This window comes from Chelon labrosus (assembly GCF_963514085.1).
Source record: "Chelon labrosus genome assembly, chromosome: 19".
Taxonomy (NCBI): domain Eukaryota; kingdom Metazoa; phylum Chordata; class Actinopteri; order Mugiliformes; family Mugilidae; genus Chelon; species Chelon labrosus.
In genome coordinates this window covers 17339335-17359091 of record NC_140352.1, presented here as the reverse complement: position 1 = coordinate 17359091, position 19757 = coordinate 17339335, and the positions used below count along the sequence as shown (strand labels likewise).

The 19757-nt window shown below is 42.3% G+C and overlaps 1 protein-coding gene across 1 annotated transcript in view; it reads left to right on the top strand.

The window, feature by feature from the left end:
* snx29 (sorting nexin 29) overlaps positions 1-19757 on the top strand; it is a 153796-nt gene that overhangs the window by 61980 nt on the left and 72059 nt on the right. Inside the window, exon 15 of the mRNA XM_084567879.1 lies at positions 15020-15126. Coding sequence (XP_084424005.1) covers positions 15020-15126 — 107 coding nt within the window. The remainder of the gene's footprint in view (positions 1-15019; positions 15127-19757) is intronic.

Genomic DNA, 19757 nt, shown 5'->3' with positions numbered 1-19757 from the left:
TACTCTGAGATGTGTTGGTGGTATTCTGTTTGGAAATAAGAGCACTCTCCGTCTTGGGGCGCGAATGGAGAATAAATTATGTCAGGACGTCAACAGGTGTGATTTTGCGCTTTTGTGTGTTCCGAGTTAAGGCTCACAGCGAGCAGTCCTTGACAGGAACTCAGAAAATCTTGTTGTCATGGGAATTGACGTGATAATGGGTGACACAAACGTCAGAGGATGATAAATGTTTTGATTGTTGTCCAGCTGTTTATAGTAGTAAGTAAAAGTGGATAATCTAATCATAAATGGACAAAGATGACTAGTGTGCAATGGCATCTCAGAAGTAGTCACGCAATGAATGAAAAGCCCATAAAAAGCTGGTGACGGTGTGGACGACCTTACGCCTTGTGCACTGAGCTGTCGACATTAATTTGGAATCATGCCGTTAAAACTGTATTCGACGGCTAGTCACCGCTTTGTTTGTGATTGGAATCGAGCTGCTCGTGTTTGGGTTGGAGCCATAGACAGTGTAAAGATGGACGGTGGAACTGCTCCTCAAAGTGAAGCCAAAGCAAGTAGAGCTCGCCCTGACTCCAAACTCGCAAGATGTCGCTGCCTATATCCCCGGGGAAAATAGCGTCAGTTTGGGCAATGCAAAGAAGTGGCGACACGTTGTCCATATTTATATGGATGAGAACAACAATCCGGGTACTTTCCGCTCTCTTGACACATCCGGGCATTTTTAGGTGAAACGTACCCGGAAATAGTTGAATGGTGGTCTATGAGAAATTCGGTGCATTAAATTTTTGAACGTTACCCAAGTTTTATATATAGATATTTATACAGATCTAATGCTATGGCCAGCCAGCAGACCAGTTATACAAACTCTCTCCCAAGTGCTGACCGATGTCGATATTTAGAAAAACTTAAATTAATAGGCAATGTCGGATGTCCCTTCACGCTGGAATCCGGTCTCTGGGCGAACAACCCAAAGGAGTGGCCAGAGGTGGACTACGGGGACATATGGAACTACCTAATTGAGTCTCCAGGTAAGTATCGGATATTTCACATTTTGTTTGTTTTGCCCCTTTGGTAGTCCAGTATACTATCCACATCATACTGTCTGGCTAACATCAGCAAACGCTAGCTAACAGTAAGCTAACGTGCAGGAGTGGGAGGATCGCATCAGTACCCAAACTTACCCAGTATTTACCGATTGTTTTTTCATGTAGGGATTTACACACCAGGGCTGATGAAAAATTACAAAAGCTAGGTAGTTCCATATGTCCCCGTAGTCCACCTCTGGCCACTCCTTTGGGTTGTTCGCCCAGAGACCGGATTCCAGCGTGAAGGGACATCCGACATTGCCTATTAATTTAAGTTTTTCTAAATATCGACATCGGTCAGCACTTGGGGGAGAGTTTGTATAACTGGTCTGCTGGCTGGCCATAGCATTAGATCTGTATAAATATCTATATATAAAACTTGGGTAACGTTCAAAAATTTAATGCACCGAATTTCTCATAGACCACCGTTCAACTATTTCCGGGTACGTTTTACCTAAAAATGCCCGGATGTGTCAAGAGAGCGGAAAGTACCCGGATTGTTGTTCTCATCCATACAGTCTATGATTGGAGCAAATTAGTGTTGAGCAAAGGTTGAAATCACTGCAATGCAGGAAGGAGTGAAGACATCTGAGTAGATGGTGTGTAGGAGGTGGAACAAGTGAGAGCTTTCTGTGCTTGACTGGGAACTGAGAGTCGTAAACAAGGCGATGCATTTTCGACCAATCGCAGCTGTTTCCAAAAAAAACAAAACAAGGGAAACTGGACTTGTAAAGTTTCTTGAAGATGTTTCACCACTCAATCAAGTAGCTTCTTCAGTGGGGAGTTGGGCTTTAAGTAGGAACACTTACTCATAGGAAATTTGCACGACTCCCATCTGTTAACAACAAGACGCTTAGTTGTAGTTACAGGAAACGGTTGACCCTGGATCCTGCTGAGAACCTGTGCAGACAGAACTCAGCTGTTGTGGTTTGCATTGCTGCGTAGATTGGACATGCCAGATCCTGCAGAGGGTCGCAAAGGGCAGGAGCCTATCCAAGCTGGCATTTGGCAAGAGGCATGGTACACAAGTCAAACTCGGAGCTAACAACTATTCACATTCTCACGCACAACTATGGCCGGTTTAGCATTACCTATTAATTATAATTATAAGAACTCCATGAACTCCTGATGTTAAAACTTGAGGAAAGCAATCCTTGGGTATCACCCTCCTGTCCAGTTTATAATCAGATACAGGAAACACTACTATGAAAAATACAATCTACGCTGAAGCCTTAATATGAGTGCAGGTTTTACAGAATATCAATCCAACTTTAACAAGTAGTTCAAGACCTTAAATTGCATACATGGTATAATTTTCTTCTTGTAAATCAGCACTACTCAGTGCAGGTCGCAGACTATATTATTCATGAAGAGAGAGAACTTCTACCGAACTTTCTGTATGAATAAGAAATTATCTACTGTAGGTGTAAAACCTGACTGTAATGGTTTTTGGTTTAGTCAGAAGTGAGGTTGTTTAGACCAGGGACTGCGTATCATCTATCGACGTGATGAGGTAATTCATGTATATGCATTTATGTGCAGGCCTATTCAATATTTAACGGCAATCACAAACGCCTGCATGCTGTGCATTTGTCAGTCGCTTTGTAAGAAAATGGTTGATCATCACGGATGCGAGTATTGCTCTAAGTTAACTGGTTCACATTTTGCACGCAGTTGGTTCTGTAAATGTGCAGATTTTGCCATGCATGGCTGTCGGAGACTGCGAGCGCTCCGTGAATGCTTAATAACTCTTTTAATAGGTTGCAGCAGATTGAGCTGTGATGCTTTCCAGCTGAGACAGTTTTGGGTCAGAGTTTTTTTTCTAATAATTGCTTTGATCACAGGAATAATTAGGTTTTCTTCTTTCCCCGGCTCAAAACACACACATTAGCCGACTCAGGCACCTGCTCACACATGTTTCTCTCTTACCCATGGGTGTGCAGCCAGCGACATACATTTGACACGCACGCAAATGTGTGAGGAGGATAGAAAGACAACCGCTTTAACTGCAAAATAAGTGAATTAGTGTCAGATCAGAGATTTACTGGAAACTCAAAATTCTAAATGCACACAGTTGAGATAATGTGAATTTTAAACAGAATATTCATGTTGCGGTGCTGGGATAAAAAGCGGTAATCGCTCTCTTGAAGCTGCCGTTCTAACTGTTGCCTATTTGTAGAATAGATCTGGGCATGCTGTGCTGAAGGTGGAGACTTTTGTAACTCAAATTCAATTACCCAGCACCCCACAGTGGCGCCTCTTCCCTCCCGAGTATTTTTGATCATGGAAAGGCACTCATATGAATCTATTTATGTTCAGATTGAGCCCGATATTCTGATTATAGGCAGTGTAGCCCAAACAGAATAAAAATGCTCCAAATGTACACCTCAGTGAGAACATTTAACATTTAAATCAGTTTCAGGAGGGTAAGTTAAACCTTTTTATACACCGATTTTTTGCATTTCCCATGGTAATGTGTTCGTATGTTTCTGCTCTTCCCTCAAATGGCAACCTCCAAGCTGAACTGCTCATTCTGCAGAGAGTTGTTGGACGGCTAGGAAAACAAGAAACAGCAGAAACACTGGCTATCGAGCGATGCATGACATATCATCAAATCGCTGATTAAATGTAGTTGCACACAGAAAGCACCAGGCTGTATTTAATCACAACCCATTTAAACAACTGACCTGGAAACTCTGTATGCGGCTTGTGAAGTTGATTCTTGGAAAGAACAAGAACTCTGTCCAATTTCAGTTAGTTAGTATATGAACAGTATATGTAGATTTTCTATATATAAATATATATGTTTGGATGTCACCCAATAGCAGCAGCCATCCCCAGCAGGATGCAGCCTGACACAGGCACACACACAAAAACGGTTTAGGAACTACTCAAAAAAAACCCAAAAAACATCACAATGTGTTGACCTGGCCTCCAAATTCCCTGGATCCTAAACAAACTGATCAAGTATCTGTGGGATGCACTGGAACACTTGATTTCTAACATTGTTTTCTACCTTTTTTTTTTCCTTCTATTTTTTGTCCTTGTCCCATTTTGTCCTTGATGTCAGTCAGTGCACTGTGCGAGACACTGAAGTTTTGGTAGAGCTGAGAGTTTGCGTTTTCCGAGCTAGAACCGCATATTAGAAGTGTCAGACTGAGTGTCTATGGTGTTGATGTGGGCTACAGCCGGCAGTAGCCCGTGTTCAAGCTTCAGTAAACTTGCAGAAAAGCCTCCGAGGCTTCCTTCGTGTGAGGTGCTACAGTATGGATCCAGGTCAAGAATATAGATTTCATTGTTGCAATGAATTACTTCCTACTGCGTGACGTCATCGACTAGTCGACGTCGACTCGACTTTCACCACATATTAGTTGGCTTTAAAAAATCGTAAGTCGTTCAACCCCTAAGAGGCAGTAACATTGCCTGCTTTCTGCTTTTCTGTGAAAATAAATAAATAAATTTAAACGTGAATCCTGTGAAGCTACTCCAGTGGGGTACAAGAATAAAAACATAGCACAGGAAATGAGAATAACACTTCTCCTGAACATGAGTCCACCTCTTTGAAAACCCTAAGCCCTTCCACAGGTTTTACTTTACCAGATAAGATTATTGACATTGCACTTGGAGCTGTACTGTTTTGGATTCTGCATGTGTCTGCAAGTCTGTTCTCTGCATGTATCTGTGAGAAGCATGTGCTTGTGATGCGGTGGTGCATTTGTGATTTTGACACCGTGACACATGTACGCCGCAAATCCAATTTTTGTTCTCACACTGGCTACAAAAATTCATGGATAAGCCCTTTACATGCCTTTGCGTATCCTATAAATGTTGATTAAACCTTTCCGCTACACATAATCCAGATATTGATTGCCCCCCCCCCACCTCCCCCTATGTGAGCAGTATCCAGCCCTATTATTTTTTATCATACCGCATTGCATTCTGCTTGCTTACATGTAAACTCGGTGAAGGTCCATGTAATGCTGGGAGGTGTCAAGGCTTAGCAAAGGTACCTCAGATTAGAGCAGATAATGAAATGAAACTTTAATAATGGTAGTGGGGAAACTGGGTCATTGCAGAAATAATGAATAGAGATTTAACAATAATGCAAGTAATTACAACCAAAGAACATGTGTTTCTAAACATAAACAACAGAAAATGTATAGAGAGGGTTTGTTTGCAAGAGCAGGTTAGATACAATGAAGTTCATCTGGGCAAAACACACATTAAAAACAAGTTCATTAATTTCAGCACATGCAAAGTACATGCATCCGTCTTCTACGGAGCTGAAATGCCCAACAACTATTTTGTCAAGAAAGGGACAAGTGCTGAATGCGAATGTCAGTTAGCAGCTTGTTCAGGTCACACTGACGGCCTTACGTGGATTATGTGCTTGTCCAAACAATCAGCCCGCTGATGTGATCTGCACTGCAGTAGACATAGCGCAGTTTGATTGCAGACTGAAGCTCTCATTATAGCCTCCGCGTAACATAATCAGATTTAATCGTCTGAGTCCTTAGAGGAGCGTCACATGAACTTTATTGATCCTGGCAGCTAAATTGGGTCACTGCCGTAATGGCGAGATAAGGTGACGGAGGACATAAAACAAACTAATTTTCTGATTCTCTCCTGATTCCTTGAGGAGAAACTCATATTTTTGTGTCACCCTCTTTGCACAACTTGACTGTGTGTGAATTACTGGAGCTGATACTATACTGACATTTGAGTAGGGGAGGTGGCCACCATCAACACTCTGTAGCAAAAATTACATGGATATAGTATGCGTACTTGCAGCTTCCATGGTATTCAAATTTGTTGTGGTACTTTGTGTAGATATGTATATGTGTGAGACAAAACCATCATTGTTTATTATCAGACTCTGGAGTACATTTCTTTCTGTATCTTAAATTTGGATAAGTTTAGTTTCTGGCTTCTTAGGAGCATTTTAATAAACAGAGAATTGACATCAAGTTTCGAGGTAATAGAGAAACATGTTACAGTGAACAGTTTTTGTCATCCAGCAGAGTTGGCGCAACGTTACTGATTAATTTGTTTTGCGTCAACCAACTCCTTAAGGTCCTGTGGGTAGAATTTAGCTGGATTTATTAGTGGAAATGAATGATCGTGTTTGTGTTTTTCAATCTGGAGCCAGGCCAAATCTCCCACCCACAAATCTTTAGTGGTGAATAATTACCCTGGAACCCCATCGTTGGTAAATGATTGCTCATAGTCATACATGTCTGAGCACCATGGAGCTGAATGTGTTTCCAACGAAATGGCACTTTGCCCAAAAAAATACTGTGTAGTTGTTTCTTCCAACAATACATTCAAAAATCCTGACCCCTTGTCTTTGGACACTGTTGGGTACAGTTAATATTAACACCTGTAACTTAATATCAATAACCCAGATACATGTCAGCCATAGCACAAGTTGAAGAGAAAGACTGTGACAGCTAGGCTGTTTGGTTGATCTGCTTTGTAGAATCACGTAGCTAAAAATTGCCTCCTGTACCCTACATTATAGAAAGAACAAGCACTGGGGGGCATGGGTTCTTTGTACATTACCAACTGGGCTGGGGCTCAGTCTGGACTGAACAGGCTAATGATTAATGTAGCTACGTCACTTGTCACAGCTCAGTGATATAGCTAGCTAGCATATTATTTGTAAAGCAGGACTGAAAAGTATAATATTTCTCTGGTAATTACTTGAGACTCAAAATTATGTCTGCCCATTGGATGGGGTTATTGTCCCAACTTCATGCTGGAAGACTTAAGACGTATAAAATAAAGCTTTTTGTATTAATTTACCACATTCTATGGCACTCGGAGTGGACATATATTTACATGACATGGTGTCTTTGGGGTATTTATAATTAATTTAGTTCTGTTGCGTCTCTATTGGTTTTGTTTTGTAGTTCTGTCTATAGTGAGTGTCATTTGAAACCCGCCAAAACTGGCGAAGATGGATTTTATGCCAAACTTCACTCCTCCTCTGTCTCAGTTTCATGTTTTAGTTGGTTCTCCAAAATGTTTTTAAAGGGTAGGAGATTGCAATCTCAAACCTCACCACTAGGTGGCACTGACTCCTACGCATGGGTCCTTTAAGGGAAAGTTACGTTGTTTTAGCTCGTAAGTCTGTGTGCTCTTTGATAATGTTTAGTAAGTTTTTCCCTTTTTGCATTGAAAACATCTACTGTTAAGATGTGCACCATTAAAACAGTTGAAGGATTGCAGTAGTGAAATACGTTAAATATTAAAATGCAGACAGATAGTAAGCGTGATTGACTGTCCGAATGTGATCAAGAAAAAAATCTGATTACATCTGTTAAAAGAGACAGATGATTGAGGAATATTTTGACATTATTATTTGCCATTAAATGTTCTTGGAAATGTTTGTCCAATAACCAATTTAACACGATTTGTATCTTAATTTTTCAGCTGATGCTTTGAAACTAGACAAAAAGCATTGTGCTTATGGAGAAGGAGTAGAAAGGCCTTTCAGACTTCTATAAAAAAGGCTGTGTCATAAGTTGACCTGGTGTAGGCCGTGAAGAAGGATATTCTGGGGCAGAAGAAACGCACTTTCAACCACTTTTCACCTTTTGTGTAATAAAAGGCTGGAAACTGGCTGCGGTTTGGTTGCCATAGATGGTGGTTTGCTGTGATTGGAGCTATTCTGGACTCTTCTAAGAACAGAGAGACTCAAAGAGCACACTTGAATTGAAAGTAGAGCATACTCACAAACAGCCGGATGGTTCTGAACTGGTTTGAGAGAGTGTGTATGTGCTGTCGGTGTATTTAAACCGACACGCTCTTTCTTTGTGAATACGAGCCGATGTGGCAATTAAAACGTTGCAGTTTGACTCTGTAATTTCAATCCTGTACATGCAAATGTATTTGATCGTTTACTCGGTGGAAGATCTGATTCTCTCATTCAGAACAATTTTAAATTTTCGAAGTGAAATCCCTTACTATGCTCAAACCAAGAGGCACTTTTCCCTCTCTTTCTGTATTATTTTGTCACTGTACTTGAAGAAGCTTCTTTCATGCCTCCTCACACAACTCAGGAAAGACAAGTGAGGAAGATCTAGTGTGTGTGTCTTTTTTTTTTTGTGCATAACGGGTATGATCTCCGCTCATGATCAGCAAGCCCCTGACTGACTGAGCCAGAGCTCTCCTGATTGGAGCCAACCGTGCGAGGAGAATCGCGATTTCCACACCTTCTGCCTCTCGTGTGTGTAAAAACCTTGGGCCATTTGTCCCATGTAACGGGAGTGAACCGCCGACCTGATCTCTCCCCTCTATCTTTTCCGTCTTAGTACACATCCATATATAGATACACAAAGGCTTTTGTTATCTGAAGGAGGGGTATGCGAGAAATGAACTATGAATGATTAGAAAATGAAAGAAGATTGCTTTTGATTAGCGCTCATTAATTAACTCTGTCAGCCGCCTGCCTTCTCCCTAGCCAGCCCATCCACAATGCGTGGCCTGACTGCGTGATTAACTCAACCTTGTGTGTGCATGTGTGAGTCTGAGGAAGGCCTGCTGTCGTTAGTGAAGCAAGGCGTGAGGACTTTTTTTTTTTTCCTTCTACTCCCCATTTTTTTTGATCTTGTAGTTTTATAATGAAAAACAGATGAACCCTGAACCTCAATTTGCTTCGCCGTGCGCCTTTTGTTCCCTTTGTGCTGGTGCGCAGGTGTGTGCACATGTTTAAATAATCTTTTTTCTTATGCATATTTCCATTGAAATGCACGGCGGAAAGTCGCTGGACTTCGGAACATGCATGATTAGCGGCATGGAACAACAGTAAGCTGCCAAGTTAAATTGAATGGCAATGAATGATTGATAAGGTGGAGAAATGAAAAGGAGATGAGAGAAAGACAATGAGGGAGAGGACAGACTGGTGAGGGGTGAGGAAGATTTCAAAGGCAAGGTGGGTAAGTAGAGAAAGGATGAATGAAGGTGGCACGATTAAGCAGAAAGTTTGGAAGGAAGACGCAACAAAGGAACCAAATCAATACTTCATAGAGGAGAAGACAACAAAAACAAGGACATGTTTTTTAAGTGAAAAGAGATGAAAGAAAGTTGCAGGCACAAAAACAGAGAGAACAAAGGACGGGAGGCAGGAGCTGGGAGGGATGGAGCGATTTCTAAAGAAGATAAGATATGGAAGACGAGATTCAGAAGAGCCCCAATTTCACAGTGGTGTGAGTGCCGCGGGTTTGTGCTGCTACGGCATTACAAGGAGCGCTCCACTTGATTGCGCATTAGTCCTATTGTGGCGGGAGCACCGCACATGTTTTATTTAGCAGCTTTGCTCCGGCTCGGCAGCAGCAGGACGGACGTTTGTTTGTTCTGCAGCCTGCTGTGTGCTCGGGGTCGCGGATGCAGAGCCACGTCTCCTTAGCGCTAATGGACGGAGCAGCTTTAGTCGAGTGTGTCAGCCGCTGCCCCGCTTTCTCCACTGCTGGCACCGGCTTCCACTTCGGAGGGGATATTACAGGTTTTTCTTGATTTCACAGAAGGGTTATGTCACTCTTTCTTTGAGACTTCTCTATTTGTTCCGCAGCGCAAGCGATCTTGCTGCTATATGCACGGCTTCAAAGGCCAAACTGAGTTAAACTGTCTCCTCTTGTCTCTCCCTTCGTCCTCATCCTTCCAGCCCGCAGCAACAGCAAATCACAAGAGAGATGAAATGTCTCGTCCGTGTTTCACCTAGTGCCAGTCCTTATAACTCTTTCTCTGAGTCTTTTGACCTGCAGACAGTTGGCAGTTTCTAGCAACTTAGCCTCAACACCTCAGGACAGATGAATGAGAAGGACTTTGCCTCATCCGGCAATCACTGTAAAATGTGATGTCTGTCTGACATCTGAGACCAGCATGGAGCATGCACTGAAAGGAAAACCATAATCCCAGTTCTGTGACTGACTAGTTGAAGCATGTCTTCTGTCCAGAAACTCGGTGGAAAGTCATTGAACATTACATTCCAAGTACTTTTTTCCCCTGTTCATGCCAACCTTTAATCTGAAGCTTCACTGATGTAGGCAACCCAACTCCATATCTATATTCAGACTTTTGTTGTACAAAGCATTCAGTTCCATCCATTGGCTGTACCTGTCACTAGGTCAAAGGGATTTGGGCATTGCCCAAAGGATGGGCTAACACCTGGGCACAGAGAGAGACAATTAACATACAAACAATGTAGAACCACAATCAATTGACACGCACGTCTTCGAACTGTTGGACAAAGCCAAAACGTTCACAAAAAAATATGTAAACACCTCACAGACGACAGATTTATACCTAGAATCCTCTCGCTGCGAGGTGACCCCATAACGTCACACAATAAAACTCAACATGGAAACGTTTTATCACACATTTAAAATGTCACTCTAGATCCTCACATACCGTTGTACCGTGCTGTTGCGATCTTATCTCCTCTGGCACTCTGGCACGGACGGAAACGCATCAGGGATTAGCTATATCCTATATGTTAGGATGATTTGCAGACAGGAAGGCCTACAAGATAACCGAGGCCCACTCTTTAAAATCCTGCTGCTGATGTGTCAAAAAAAATACAATGTGTGAATCACCACTAGAAACGCTAAATTACTTATTTAACTGATTCTGATTACAATCTTCTACCTTTTAGCTAGCTTTTTATTTTTCTGGTTGCTCCAGAACAGGTTAATGAATCCAAACGAAGCGGCAAAGATGTGTGTTGCATCACTTGAATGTATCATGTATTTGAGCCTCTGTTTCTTGTCTACATGATACAAAACTGAGGGGCTTCTTGTAAAAACGCTTCTCTATAGCTCTAATAGTTGTCAGGAACTTGACAAGCTACCTCAAAAATCCAATCTACCATTGTTCTGGCACACTAACAGAGTGAGACTCATACACGCTGTATGTGAGACACTAGTCACAACTTAATTAACCTCCCGCAACATTGTCGAAGTTGTCTAACCTTGACTTGAAATTGAAAAAAAATTAAACGCAGCCATTCATTTTCATCCACTCATCTGTCACCTGTCCTTAGCAGCGCATTCTAGTCCCTCTTGAGGTATCCCCACACACACAGCGATGCCCGAACCACCCCAGTCTCTTTTGATGCAAAGGAGCAGCGGCTCTGCTCCATTCTCCCTCCAGATATCTGAACTACTCACCCAAGGCCGAGCCCAGCCACCCAAAAGAGAAAAAGCCTTATTTCACCAGCTTCTATCTGTGTAGCCATGCAAAAACACATTTGCATTTACAAAAACAATTGTTTGTCTGGTGTAAGACGAAGGGGATGTATATTGTATATTGTACCAAAGGCAAAGCCCATCTGGTACAATGTTCTATTCTGTGCCGTATGAAATAAACATGACTTGACTTACGGGCACATTATTCCAGTTATTTAACGAACTCCTGGGCTGCCATTCCCCAGTGAACTTGTCAAAATGCTTGTTTGTTCCTGTAAACATGGACTAGCTTTGTATCTGAAAAGAGCTCTACAATGTCACCAAGAGAACTGAAAACATTGGTGCGAGCCCTTGAATCACAACAGAAACTGCATTGTACTCTATTTCTGAATGTTGCTTTTTTTTGCCGTTCAGTCCTGCTTGGGAGAAAGTTTCCGCTGGCCTGTGTGTGTGTGTGTGTGTGTGTGTGTGTGTGTTTCTTTCTTTGCAGACCTCCCCATTAAAGTGGCTCATTATCTCACACACTGTGATCATTACAGAGACGTCTCTGGAGACGCACACACTCAGGTGAACGCTCAGAGGATGCACACTTTTGGGAATGGGACAGAGCAGCGACAACTCCAGTTTTATAATATGTCCGATGCTTTTTCTATACACACCGATCAAGCATAACATTATGACCACCTTCCTAATATTGTGTAGGTCTCCCTTGTGCCTCCAAAACAGTTGTGACTCATCAGAGAATGGACATGGACCTTCTGATGGTGTCCTGTGGTGTCTGGTAACAGAATGTTTTTAGTGGCAGCTTTAGGGTCCTATGGGTTGAGAAGAGGGGCCTCTGTGGATCATCCCACAGATACTTGATCAGTTTGAGATCTAGTGAATTTGGCGGCCAAGTCAACATCTTGTGCTGTTTTTCACGTTTTTTTTGAGTTGTTCCTAAACGGTTTTTGTGTGTGTGCGCCTGTGTCAGGCTGCATCCTGCTGGGGATGGCTGCTTCCATCAAGGAGTGTCATTGCTATGGGGTGGGGGTGTCTGGTCTGGTCTAGGTGGGTGGTACATGTCTACACTAATACCAGGTCCAAACATTTCCCAGCAGGCAGAATATTGGATTCTCACAAGATGGTCAGTAGTTTTAATGTTGTGGCTGATCGGTGTGTGTAGCTCAACTGTCCTGAGGTGTTCTGCAGGACACTTACCTGCAGCTGCCGAGTTCATTGCTCACTTAGTTTTGTTATTGCAGACCAGCTGTCTTCCTAATTTCCTGGAGTAGAGGAACATCTGTGTCCGCCCTCCCCCTCTAGTTCACCCGCCATCCCCTCACCCTCTATCACTCTCTGCGTCTCTTATTCACCTACGCACACTGTGTATTTTTCATTATTAAGAGCCTTTAAATATGACAGGTAACAGAAATCCAACTAGAAGAAAAGCAGAGCTGTGGCAAATTGTTACCGTTAGAGCAAACGTCAGCAATCCTCCCTGAATGTGCGCTGTTGTGTGTGTGTGTGTGTGTGTGTGTTTGCCATCTTCATGCCATTGCTCCCATTTTTATGTGCGTCTTCTTGGATTCCTCTCTCACTGGGGAACTATGTCTTTCAGTATTTTTAATAGGATGTATATATATTCTCATTCCTCGTGAATGTGTGTGTATGTGTGGGTGTTTGTGTGTATGCGTCTATGTTTATAGTAGTTTTCTGGGCTATTATGCTGCTGACTGTCGTGCATACTCCACTGGGCCAAAGGTTCTGCAGGAGCCATGATAATGTGTTTCTGTCAGCCGCTTCAGGTGCGAGTATCTGGATGTGTTATAGTGTTAGTCACGTGCAACGTTATATGAGAAAAATACTGGGATTTTCTTTTAATAGAGACTTCTGCAAATGGGTGTCTTACTTCTTTTCTTTATCTCATATAATTATAACCAAACCTAAAATTATTATTTTGGCCTTTGTGAACATACACTATTCCTAATTCTCTAATTTTATATACTATACTATACATAACATTATGACCACCTTCCTAACATCGTGTAGGTCTCCCTTGTGCCTCCAAAACAGTTGTGACTCATCAGAGAATGGACATGGTCCTTCTGAGGGTGTCCTGTGGTGTCTGATAATGTTGTTAGTGGGGTTGAGGGGAGGGGCCTCTGTGGATCATCCCACAGATCCTTGATCAGTTTGGGATCTAGTGAATTTGGAGGCCAGGTCAACACCTTGTGCTGTTCTTCATGTTTTTTCAGTTGTTCCTAAACCGTTTTCGTGTGTGTGCCTGTGTCAGGCTGCATCCTGCTGGGGATGGCTGCTGCCATCAAGGAGTGTCATTGCTATGGGTTGGGGGTGCCTGGTCTGGTCTAGGTGGGTGGTGCATGTCTAAGTAACATCCACATGAATGCCAGGTCCAAAAAGTTTCCCAGCACAACATTGTATTGTCACAAGATGGTCAATGTTATTTACTTCTCCTGTCAGTGGTTTTAATGTTGTGGCTGACTGGTGGCCTTACACCAGGAAATTGCCTTTCCATTTAGTTTATTTAGACTCATTTCACACAACATTTTGTATACTGCTGTGAAGCTGCAGATCCCTGAGCCCAGGGTACATCATTTTTTTCCTTTTTAAAATTTTTGTTGATGTCTGTTCAATTTAATAAGAAATGCAGCACTTAACCACGACAGAGATAGTCTCTCTATAAGATAACGTAAAACGAAATCAGGGTAGTGTGCATCTGCAGTCCACTGCACTAACTTTATTCATCGCTGCTCATATTTGTGAACCTGTACCTGCTCTCTCTCTCTCTCTAGACGGTCGGTGCTTCACGCCGTTTAGTCCAGCTGTGTATTTTCTAAAACATCTCCTCGAAAACTCGTCATCACAAGTTTATCCGAGATCCGTGGAGTCTTTGGAAATGCTGAATTTTTCTCTCTCCTCTTTGTCTTCGCCCTCTCAGCTCATATCTCTCTCTCCGTCTCTCCTTCCTTCGAGCTACAATGTGTTTGTCTAGGTGTTAGCTGTGTGTGGTGGCGGTGAAATAACGGCGTTAATTTGCTTTTGCTGAGGTGATATAACAATCCCTCTCACACCCACCGTCTGTAAATAAAAAAAAATATATAAAACAGAGACACGGAGCTCAGACTTTTGCTAAGTTCTGTCGTTCTTCGCCGGGGGAACCGGATCCGTTGGTGTTCATAGGCTCACGAGCTTCGCTGGAGGCTCCGCTGTGATGACTTTAGCCAGTTATCAAACTACTGTAGTGCAAAGAAGCAATAAACTCTATTTGAACAGAGAGACAGAGTAAAACGGGGAATGATGAGAAAAAGGGGAGTTCATCATTTTGACAGAACCGTGAGGAGTAAGAAAAATGTGTGTGCCGTGCTATTTTATAATGTACACAAGCGCAGGTGTGCACACATGAAGCTGGAGTCTTTAGTGCCCCGGCGTGTCTCTCTGTGGGTGTGTGTTTGCGCGTCTTTCCCTGCACGATTATATGTGCTTTTTATACTATGCATGACTCATAACTCCTCGGTTGTGTGATGTTAATTAAATAAAATGGATATTCATGACAAACTATAGATCTGCTGCTCTCTGCGAAATGTTCCCTCACTATGAAAACAAAGGAAACAGCCGACCATGTCACAACTCATGGCGTACATAATTAGCAGAAAGCCGGTGCTTATAATTGGGCGTATTCGTCTGCGTCTCAAAGCATTTAGGTAAATATGTTTTCCCTCTCTCTCCCTCTCTCTGCTGCAGCCCTGTCAGTGTTGCAGTCCAATGAAGACCAGGCCCCTGTCCCGCAGAACAAGTTCATGGGTGACATTGAGGAGCTGGCCGCGAGCTATGAACGCAAACTCATCGAGGTGGGTGCTGTCTCTTTTTATTCCTTACCCTGTATCAGTTCATATCCCCGTCCTTAGTCTAAAGTTGGAGCCAGTGGCTTTTAAGTTTCAGTTAGTGTGTAAACAACGTATAACATGTAATTACTGTGCTTTGCTGATGTTGGTAGGTGTTTTTTTTTTTCTTTATGAACTTTCAACAGAGCCAGGCTAGCTTTTTTCTCTAGCCTTCCAGCCTTTATGCAAGGTGGCGCTAATTATCTGCTAGCCCTAGCTTCAGAAGTAAAGACATGTAAAGACTTATTTGGCAACGTCATCACCTCAACTTCGACGCAACGACCAATGAGAGTGACTGACAGCTGATTGATAGGGTTGGGTGTTGCCACTGATTTCCTGAATCAATTTGATTCTGATTCACAGTGTTCTGATCCGATTCAGTACCCCTTCATTTAGACATACACCGATCAGCCACAACATTAAAGCCACTGACGGGAGAAGTAAATAACATTGACCATCTTGTGACCACCCACCTAGATCAGACCACCCCCACCCAATAGCAACAACTCAAAAAACATTAAATAAAAGCTCAAGGTGTTGACCTGGGCCTGTATTCCTAAAGATTCTAAGAATCCTCTCAGAGAGCTCCTATCTTAGCCTACAAATTCCTAGCTAGGAGTCTTAGCTTAGGAGTGATTCCAGAAAATTCTTAGAGAACTCTTAGCAAGGAATGGACAGAAACTCTTATCTTAGTGAGGAGGTGTGGTTGGCCCCGTTGCTAGGTATGAGTCATCATTTCAAGAGGTGTGATTGGTTGATCCTAAAAGCTAGATAAAAACACACTTTTGGTGATAATTGGCCTAGAATGGACGTCAAATTAATAGACTTAATAACAGAATCTAATCTCTATGAAGACTGTATAATTATAAATAATACTTTACATAAAAATAAATAAATAGTAAGCTATACTTTAAAAAGTATCCTATAAAATGTGTGATTAAACTCAGGCCACTACCACAGTATTCACATGCTGATAGTTCTATTTATTTGCTTTCATTCATTTACCACACTGGTAACATTTTGCACTTCACCTATTTTGTATTAACAAGAGTAAAATGGCTCAGCTTTCATCAATTTCTGTGATTGCTAACCGACCTAGAAGAAGCAGTGTTGGTTGGTGTTCAAATCTTCCAAAAACCGAACAGCAGTGGAGAAGAAATGAAGTAGGAAACCCAACTGGACAGAGGAACAGTGTTTGCTTCTGGATCAACTGGTCAATGAGAATTAAAGTGTTTAAGACGTAGATTTGGCTCCAATTCATCACTGCTGCATTGTTGCATTTTTCCTGTTGCTAAATACCTCAGTGTTGTGATGACTTTCATTTCCGATGATACAGTAGTCCCTCGCTACAACGCGGTTCACCTTTCGCGGCCTCGCGGATTTTTTTAGTGCAATTTTGCATGCCTTTTTTTTTTTTTTTTTTTTTTTTTTTACAGCGCATTGTTTTTTGCGTCCTGATTGGCTAAGGGACTGTAGCCCATTGTCAATCAATCTCCTCCGTACGGTGTCTCTTGTACAGTACAGAATGCGTTCAGCTTGCCAAATTTACATATACAGTATCTTTGATCGCTGGCAGTATGACTGTGCGGTATGTTTGCAAGTTATTGAGAAAAGTGTATAAAGTGTGTAGTGAGGGGTTTTGCAACCGTAAAACATTTATAATCATTGTAAAAAATAAAGCTGACTACTTCGCGGATTTCGTCTATTGCGGGTTATTTTTAGAACGTAACTCCCCCGATAATCGAAGGACTACTGTATTGCGATTGTAACAAGCTTGATTGTCATTCAGTGTTTGGAGAATATCTCTCCTGTCTCTTCTTTCAGCCATTTTGTCCTCTGCTTAAGAAATTCCTAAGGCTCCTAAAAGTCCTCCTCCCTGCTCTTAGCAGATCTCACCTTAGGAGTACTCTTAAGAGCTAAGATTCTTTAGGAATAGCTTTTATCTTTACTAGGAGCTACTCCTAACTTTGAGAGGGAAACGTCATGATTCTAAGAATTTTCTTAGAATTTGGCCACTAGGAGCAACTCTTAGCGCTAAGAATCTTTAGGAATACGGGCCCTGGCCTCCAAATTCACTAGATCCCAGACCGATCAAGTATCTGTGGGATGATCCACAGAGGCCCCTCCCCTCAACCCATAGGACCCAAAGGCCCCCACTAATAACATTCTGTTGCCAGACACCACAGGACACCCTCAGAAGGCCCATGTCCATTCTATGATTAGTCACAACTGTTTTGGAGGCACAAGCGAGACCTCCACAATATTAGGAAGGTGGTCATAATGTTGTGATTGATCGGCCTATTTCAGTTTCGAAACACTGCTACCTAAACTAATGTCATTGGTTCCGGATATTTTTAGAATTTACACAGTATTTTCAATCTCCCTCACACGTAGACTAATCTTGTTGCATGGTCTCGCAAGATTTGTTGTGCGAAACTACGGCACGATCCACAAGTTTTATGAATCGATATCAGCTACAACAACTTTTGGGAAATAAAGAGGAGGGAAGGCAACCAGAGCCTGTTACATCCACTAGGGACCAGCTGTCAGCTCCAAAGCAATGGGCAATGAGCGAATCACTTTATATGTAGACGTTCCTACTTATGCCTCAATTCGTCTCTAAGACACTTATGTGGCAAATAGTTACTTATCCGTCCGACACTGATGCTTCAGTCTAAGATTTATTATTCTGCTGGTTTTACCGAGGAGGATAAACATGATCTTTGCATCTGCCAGAATCTGCGCTAGCTTCTGTTTGCTCTACAAGAACAAATTACTAGATTTCAGCTCGAGCCCGAGTCCTTGCCTCACACTGCAGCTTGTTCACTTACTGTATATCTTATCAAAGATAATGAGGTAATGATTTTCATTGAGAAATATATGGATTGCTAGTCCAGTTTTTTTTTTTTTTGGCCTGTTGAAAAGTTCTCCCCAAGCTACTCTGTCTAAATCAAGCAGAGAATTGCACTTGCATTGATTTAAAACCCCTTACAGTACCAAGAGCTATTCCCCGAGCAAGTTCTTCACAAAAATATCAATTGCACAATTGCAGGACACGGGGAAGTGCTCTAATAATTGGACATCAGGCATAATGCTGCCTGCTGTGTGAGTGATGATGAGAGTTGTGTCTACTTTCTTGTTAGTTTGGCTAATGAAGCAACACTCCCAGTAAGTGTGTATTCTAATGGGTGCTGACGTGTGTGTGTGTGTGTGTGGCGGGTATCTACATGAATAATTTATGTGCAGTTTTCTATTTCTTTGACAAGAAAAAAAAATCTCTCTGTGTTTGCCCAAACTATGTTTTCACTTATTTATGCACATGCATGTGTGCTGCATCTTTTATGGTGTTTACTTATTTATTTGTTCATTGGCTCGGCTGTCAGTCTAAATCGGACCATCGCGGCGACCCTGGAGGACGGGTGTGGGACACATTCGCACCGCCGGCTCTCTCCCGGCGCCTGGCCTCAATCGCGTCGCTTAGATAATTCGTTCATGCAGAACACAGGTGTTTTCCTTGTCCCTGTTAGGTAATAAGTTGCCCGGTGGAAATATTGCAAAATGTGACAGCAGCTGCAGCGGTGAGGCTCATGCTTGCTCTTTGGATAATGATATCAGGTAACCACAGAGGAAAGAGGACAAGAAAGGCACACGGCTAACAGGAGATACAGGATGTTCTCTTCATTGTTCAGCACTGATGCTGTCAACAATCTCCAGTTTAATAGGAGTTGCTATAATGTTTAGAAGTTTGTTGTAGTGTTAGGAAAATGTGATATAGAATTTAGTATATAGAAAAAGAAGTATAGCTGTTTAAATGTTAATTTAAATGTCAATTTGCATGCTCCGTATGTGTTGCATCTGCAGCACTATCCTTGAACCTGATATGAAGATTCAGAAAAAGAGACTCACATGAGCAGCTGTCAGCACTCCTGATTCAACCGCACTCGCTCGGGTGGCTGTGACAAAATGTGACCAGCCAAGTTATTGATTTTAGAAAATGTCACATCCAGCCTCGTTGGATATATACAGGCCTGCAGGAGACGAATAAATATCGGACAGGGCTGAGCCTTCATTAACCTGAGGAGCATGCCCGTGTTCGTGACCTACTTGAGTTTTAATTTAATGATGCTAATGCATTGTATTGACTTTGATTTTGTTTACACTTGAGCGAAATCTCAAGGCACTCGATGCTGTTTTCCTGCTGCATCCGCTTCTCTTTCTGTGTCCTGTCAAGCTGTGCAGTGGGGAATGAAAAGTCTCAGAAGAAACGCTCTAAATGAAAGTGGTTTGTGAACTGGGGAGGGAGGGGTGATGAAGGTTCCCTTCCCTTCCCTTCCCTTCCCTTCCCTTACCTTACCTTACCTTACCTTACCTTACCTTACCTTACCTTACCGGAACAAACACTATGATGTCTTGTGAGAAGCCAAAGTGCAGCGCCACAGGTAAAACGTTTATGCTTTTCAGGACATTATTCAGACGAGGGCTATGCACCCCATTCCACTGAAACTACTGATTGCTGCATTCAAGACATACAATGTAACGCTTTGGGTGCTGATGAGGCTTAAAAGTATGAGTGCTAACCAACTGTTCCATCCACAAGT